Here is a 7,093-nt window from a genome sequence, read left to right as displayed (position 1 = left end):
CATTCGTATTCTTAGAATGTTAGTTCGATCGGTTAGCGAATGGTGATCAATTTGGCGAGTTCCATTTAAGTTTGGGTTGATGTTGGGACAGCTAGTCAAGGGTCAGCTATATTTGACAATATCTGCAATGAAAATCATCATTAAGGTCAGGTTATACAGGCCAACAGTCCTCATCCATTTCATGCTTGTTCGCACGTCAAAAGAAATCTACCGATGTACCGCGGAATGATGTATGGAAAAAGTCTTCGCACATAAAGCCAACGAGCTTCGATTTTTACCTCAAAGCCCTGATCTATGCCAGTTTTCCGTTAACATTCTGCTGAACTATGACGACCATAACTGTGAAAGATTGATAGATCATTTGACTAGATTCACTGCGTACGACCATCAATTTAAATATGACTGAATATTTGGAGAGTCTTTTTAAGCCTATTTAATAAACGCTTTTACAAGTGAAATGTTATTTTCAGTATCAGACAGTCTTCATCGGTACCATGCCGACGCGGGGCAAGCGCATTGCTTTTGCCGCATATGTGAATCGGTAATGCCTCTAGGCAACCAGCTCGTTGTGTGAATTCTTGCGCTCTCGGCCTTGACGTAAGAAGATCTATATTTCCACTCCACAAAAAACTTGCAAAAGAGTTTTACATATGTTCTTCTAGCTTGGGCTATTCCAGACGGACCCCATTTAAAAGCCCGCTGCACATTTAAAAATTGACAGAACCTCGATTGTTACAAGCAATAAACAGGCAAGTTCGTAAATAAGTAATCACTTTATTCGGCTTAATTTATAATATCGAGCATTTTTCGAAGCACTTCTAAATACCTATTAGATAAACCATAATAATTCGCACTAGTGCGTTAAGAGCCAAACAATAATCACAGGACAACCAGAAAAAGACTGGTGCTGGAAATAGTATAAAGCCTGTAATTTAAATCGAAACAAATGGGTCCACCAATTTTGTATAATTTGCCTGTTTTAATCCGGGCGCTAAGGCGACGCCACTTGTTACAATAACTTTTCAAACTAATTCTAATTGGCAAACCTTTATTAAAAACAAAAAACTTTGAATTACTACACGTTCATATAGAGACTTCAGCGATTTCTTTACCTTGTTCCTTTAAAACTAGCAATTCTCAAGTCAAAACGGTAATTTTTTATTTTTACAAATTTGGTGCGACCAGTGCCTAAGCTAGAAGCTGTGACTTTCGTCATCACGGGCAGTGACTAGGTGTTATCAGCTTGAAATATTTATACGTGAATATAAAATTTTCAGTCAGTTCTTTAGTCTTGCCTATTATTATTGCCTATATTAGAGTCTTGCTTTTTTTTTTACTTTTAGGCCTGATGGCTTCGAGATCCAAGAAGCGCACTCGTAGGATCTGCAATTATAGCGTTCTCATGCTGAAAAAAAAGCATGAGTATTCATTGGTGCACGAGCTACTGCATGTTATCATACATTCTTGGGGACGTAACGTAATAAGTAGCTGTGGATTAACGTCCTGCTTTCGTTAGATGCATGACAGGAATTGGGTTATTATTTGTTAATTTCGCCTACCGTATGCCCAAGAGCCAACTGAAGTTTGACGAGATATAGCCAAACACAGCTGTGCTCTAGAAGAAAAAAAGCAAAAGCATTTAACACAATTCTCGAAGGGTTAATATGTAGAAAACTCACCCTTCAAGTTGAAATGTTATGAACTCCGTACAATCCCCCGCATCGATGTTATCGTGCACGCAGTGGAAATTAGTCACGCATACATTTCACTTTGCTCATTCAATTGACATATATTTAGCTAGAACAAATTATGTAATTAGCTATTCTATTCTGGTAAATGAAAAACTACTTTGTTGCTTCAACCGTCCATATCATTACCATGAGATAATTAAGTTATTATATATAATGTCTTAAAAATCAACTGGGATAATAAGTAAGGGCTCTTTCGTGACATGACTAACAATTCCGATGTTCAATATTCATAAGCTCTTGATTTTCATCATTGTCACCGGAATCACAAAACGTCAGGCTATGCGTCGTTTCCTGGGCGGCGATAAACACTAAGTCAGTGCCCTCGGAGGGTGCGACGTTGAACAAATTAATATGTAGTGTCGTAGCTGGTTTATCACGATCCCCAGGTTTGCACTTCCCCTTAGATTTGTGGGCACTCGGCCCTGTATTAGACTGTTCCTGGAAAGTACATGCATTAGCAGGAATAAGGGATTCGGTGCGGTACCTTGCGTAAAATAGCCATATTAACAAAATAGATACTTTCTAATATAACGTCACTGCACATAAGAACACCCGATTAAGCAGTAAACAACAACGGCAGTATAATGCTATTTGAATATCACGTTATCGCTAAATTGCTCATTCAATTGGAAAATCATTCATTGGAAAATTCAATTCGGATTGGATTTTTAACCAACCTTTTCCTTTCGATCCTCGGGATCATCGTAAAAATTTACGATTTTCCCGCTAAATATAAATACAAAACATTGGAACGCCGAACAGATGGTCAGAAGGATCAACGAGACGATGTGCATCCACCTGAAGAGTCATCAAAAGTAAGACAAACAGAGCAGTTTTTTTTTTCAGTTTTTTAGAACTAAGCGTTGAAATATAACTTTGTTATTTAAGCACCAGCGGCTGACCACTTTTTGCGGAAAACGGCATTTTAAAGGAGACCCTTACACGGATCTTACTTGAGAGACAGGCCAAATATATATATGTACAACAGTAACCAGTAAACGAAGTACACGAATTAGTGATCTTATTATTTGCTCGCACCGGGGGAAATACTCCGATTTTATGATAGATAGCAACGCAGCTGACAACTGTGTTTGAACCATCTACGTTCTATTCAACTGTTGGAACGTACACGTACGTTCTCATTTTAGGCAAATTGTAGATCCAACAGGCCCCGGTCTTGCCGCACTTGTCTTCCCAGACGGCGCACGAAATATCCATGATAAACGAAAATATGATTGGGTACGGGATAAACGCAAATATGTTTAGGACGACACTCTGGAAGGCTAGTGCCACGCTTTTGTCTTCGGGTAGAATCGAGCGTAGTGACAATAGATTTCCTCCAACGTACGTTGTTGATAGAATTACCTGTACATACGCAACGATATGAGCACATCGATCATTTCGGACGATTATACCAGTTACACCTACTCGAATGACTCTCACGAGAAATGTTTATAAATTGTTTTGTATTTTTTTTATAGGTGTGGTTAAATATTGATTTCACATATAGTCCCAAACAGTATTGCGTACCAGCTGATACTAAGACGTAATCTATAGAATATATTTCTAGTATGCTAGATGCTAATTTTGTCCCGATGTTAGAGCAGACATTTGAGGCTTACCCGCGACAAAAAAAAAGTTGAGTTTTGGATAAATGTACCATTTTTACGTAATCAGTGTCGCCCATGGCGATTCTTTTTTATAAATTATAAAGAAAAGTTTGTTCAACAGACAGCTCTACCCAATAATATAGAATCATTCATATTTTTGCGTTGCATACAAAATTAAACATCACCAAACGGTCCACATTTGTAGGCCTGTAGGATAGTTACCTGAATAGAAAAGACTATAACACTATACGTCAGTAGCGGCGTTTCACATTCTGCGGAGCATCTGCCTGGAAATACTTCAGGCGTTTGCCCCTTGATGTACGTGAACGACGTAGATCCAAACGTCATGTCAAGACAGGAACAATCATAGTATGACTTGGATCCATTCTGAATTTGCGTGCACCCAGCGAAGCATGGGGAGAAGTACTGTCTTTGGGACACGGTATCGCACACGGGAGTGTACAGTGAGACGGAACAGTTGCAGCCGATACAATTACTAAGAATTGTTTCCATAACTGGACAATCGATTTTTAGCAGTAAATAGAACCCAGCTGTGGCAAGCACGTATGCCAAAAACGAATGCAACGCCACCAGTTGCGGACGAGGCTTGAAGAAATGTGTTATAGTTCCACCGACTGCAATACCGACAGCGTTCGAAAGCAGGTACACGGGTCCGGTAATAGTACTGGCCTGAGGAGCCGTACGCTGAAACTGATGTTCTAGGTATTTTGGGAAGTTGATATAATAGCCGGCTAATGCGATATAGCCCACTGTAAAACCTGAAAGCCGAAACATGAATACCCGACATTTGACAATCCGCATTAAAGCTGACAGCGTACTGCGCAGGTCGCCTGTTAACGATTTATTTTTTTTTCGGTCTCTGTTGTTAGCCTCGGACTTCGCACGAATCTTTTTGGGAAATAATAGTATAGGTATCCCCATCACGGTCAGGCCGATTCCGATCACGATGTAACCCATCCACCATGCACCAATCCAACGGGGATCCTTTGGAGTAAGACCTCCGCTAGAACCAGACGGACTTTCCCATTGCCGCAGCGTGCGCGAACTAAGCATAAAGCCTAGGACCGGACCCAACATACGCACAAAATACACGCCGCCTAAGTAAATAGCGCTGTTCTTCTTTTTAACATTATCGTCTAGATAAGCCGTACCTAGAACATAGTAAACAGTTCCACCGATTCCGTTTAAGAAATTTCCAAAAAATAAACTCCATAGCGGGATTGCCGAAAACGAGCCGTCGTCGCCGTGCAACTCGCATCTAGGATCCTCATATCGATCTTCTGCACATAGTTCAACTGGAACTGCCGGTACAACTGTTGGCTGTAAATGAGGGACCAGCGTTTCATTTGCTTTTGATGTCCCGTAGTGGGTAGCAGCTCCGAACAAGAAGAAGGGAAGCATACTGACTGCACATCCAAGTCCGGACATAATCATGCCTACAGATATCCATGCTGTTTTTGAGGAGTCCTTCATGAAAAACATGATGAATATAGAGGCAATTATAGGTGAGATGTCGTCCCCAATCATAATCATACTGCACTGCTTTGATGACATGGAGAACCGCTTCTCTACTGTTGATAGGGTGCCGATGAGGTAAGAACGATAAGCGCTTTGAAAAATGCCAAGGACGGCAAAAACCAATGCATAGATTTTAGTTGACGCCAAAGTTTGCATCCAACCCGGCCGTAAGCCTCTCACCCCGCATAGATAGTCTTTACTTAACATAGCTAGGCTTTGTTAATTGAAGATCAGAACCGCTTCAAACAAAACACGTGACAATCTGAGAGTAGTAACCTTATATGTTTGCTAGAGTTAATACAGCATTTTTCGTAGAGATTCACTGGTTGATTGGACGTCACACCGATCTACTACCGAAATGCACAGCCACACGTGCTATATCCGAGGTCTCAATTCACTACAGATCATGCAGCACGATAATCTGTATGACGAGATGGCGCTGCAATGCATTCCTCTGGCATGGAAACACAGTCGTGTCATGGCCAAACTTGCGCACTTGCAAAATCGTTATTTGAAAGAATTTTATCGCGCGGCAAAAGACGACGGTGACGGCGACAACGAAAACTGGAACATTGTTTTATCTCACTTCTGTAATCGTCGATGACAGTTATAAAATGAAAGGTGAGTGATGCCAGAACACTTTTGGCAAAGGAACTGCTGTCATCCTTATAATATATATATATACACGGTTTCACAATGGCAGAGCAGCTTCAACTCTGCCTTAAACTTAACACGTCCTTTTCATCTTCTTTTTGTCGTGCACTAAAGGAAGACTAGTTAATCCCAGATAGTTATTATCCTCCTGTTTGAAGCGACGTAAAGGCGTAGCGCCTCACGGCAATTGCACCCCTCCGCCATTCGATAACGGACACTCAAGGAGATAACCAATGAGTGCCCTTACCTTTCTATGACCATCTAGCCAGTCAGTTAGTGCTAGCGACATGCAGCTTGTATCGGGTTGTGGTTACACCGCGTTGTCCAATGGAGCTCCTGGTCTACACCAGGCGAGGTAAACGTCTTTAAACTCGGTCCCATCCCATGCCACGTCTGTGTACGAAGCAAGACTACAAGCACAAGGCCATTATTACCTACCGGCCGTTGTTGCACAAAGTAATTGTGCTACGGGCATGGCCAGCAATACATCATCGGCGCCTTACGGCTGCTTTACACCTCGGGTTCATTCCCTTTATTGAAGTCAATTGTACTATCGACAGGGATCACACTATCGCAAGGTAAAGGTACCTGTAGATTAGTAGATCACGTGACACTCATGCGAAGATCCGAGTAAAACCGTACGCTCATACTCTGCTTATCAAATGGAATGGGAATCCTTACTAACAACAATACATGTATATATACACCAGCTTACCTGATTACTCGGGTAGAATGATAAGCTGATTAAAGCCTTAACGAGCCTAGCGATACTACAGTAAAAAACTGATTGTATGTGGGAAGGATGGCGCTGCCTTTGGCGGACGCTTTCTGCTATGCTCACAATGATTTTTTAGTTTTTCCCCTTTTAAATTATTGTCGTTAATGAGCGGCAGAGCTATATGCCGACTCATTGACCCAAATGCGGAACCTGTCGCTGTTAATCTCCATTTTCATTAGAAGTAATACACCATATAATATGATGGAAATATCTGACGACCTTATTGTAACGATACGTAACCTGTTACATCACTCAACTGGTACGCCTTTCGCATGCTGTCAGTGTCTATAACGGATGCTCAGTAAATTTTTTTTTAAAAAGCTATCCTAAAATATCTTAGCTGTGTATCCCATTTCAAGCTAGAAAAATACATTTTTCAAGCAATAGGACAAAAATGTAATTTGTCGGGGAAACATTACCATACATTCCTGTTTTTCATGTAGCCTGTATACTGTATAAAATCGAACAAATAAAATTTTAAGAGGTCTAAATAGCAGGAAATGATGCGACTCCTTTTTTTTTTGGGCGGGAAGGTATCCCGTTCAGCATAACGTCACATCAGAATGCTTATACGTACCTAACAATTGTGGGTATGAGCAGAGAAGCGGTAGTTTTTGCCCAATGGATTTTCTCGTAGAAAAACCATTCAATAGAAAATTCGACGCGCCAGTGTTACTGAGAGGCTTTTCAGACCCACGTCGTATGCTCCCGTCGGGGCTTGACCATTAAACGTTTCTGAGTTTTACGTCTGGTATAACAGT

General features: G+C 41.1%; 1 protein-coding gene across 1 annotated transcript; it reads right to left on the bottom strand.

Moving 5' to 3' along the window:
* Nucleotides 1-758: 758 nt before the first annotated feature.
* LOC111246927 (solute carrier organic anion transporter family member 74D-like) lies at nt 759-6,089 on the bottom strand. Its single transcript, XM_022797321.2, has 4 exons — nt 3,584-6,089; nt 2,887-3,116; nt 2,429-2,549; nt 759-2,189 (listed from the first exon to the last, which is right to left on the bottom strand). Exons 1-4 carry the CDS (start codon nt 5,105-5,107, stop codon nt 1,956-1,958), a joined length of 2,109 nt encoding a protein of 702 aa, XP_022653056.1. The 5' UTR covers nt 5,108-6,089; the 3' UTR covers nt 759-1,955.
* Nucleotides 6,090-7,093: the final 1,004 nt, after the last annotated feature.

The sequence above is a fragment of the Varroa destructor genome, unplaced genomic scaffold, assembly GCF_002443255.2.
Source record: "Varroa destructor unplaced genomic scaffold, Vdes_3.0 BEIS01000003.1, whole genome shotgun sequence".
NCBI lineage: Eukaryota > Metazoa > Arthropoda > Arachnida > Mesostigmata > Varroidae > Varroa > Varroa destructor.
This window is presented reverse-complemented; position numbering and strand designations above follow the sequence as displayed.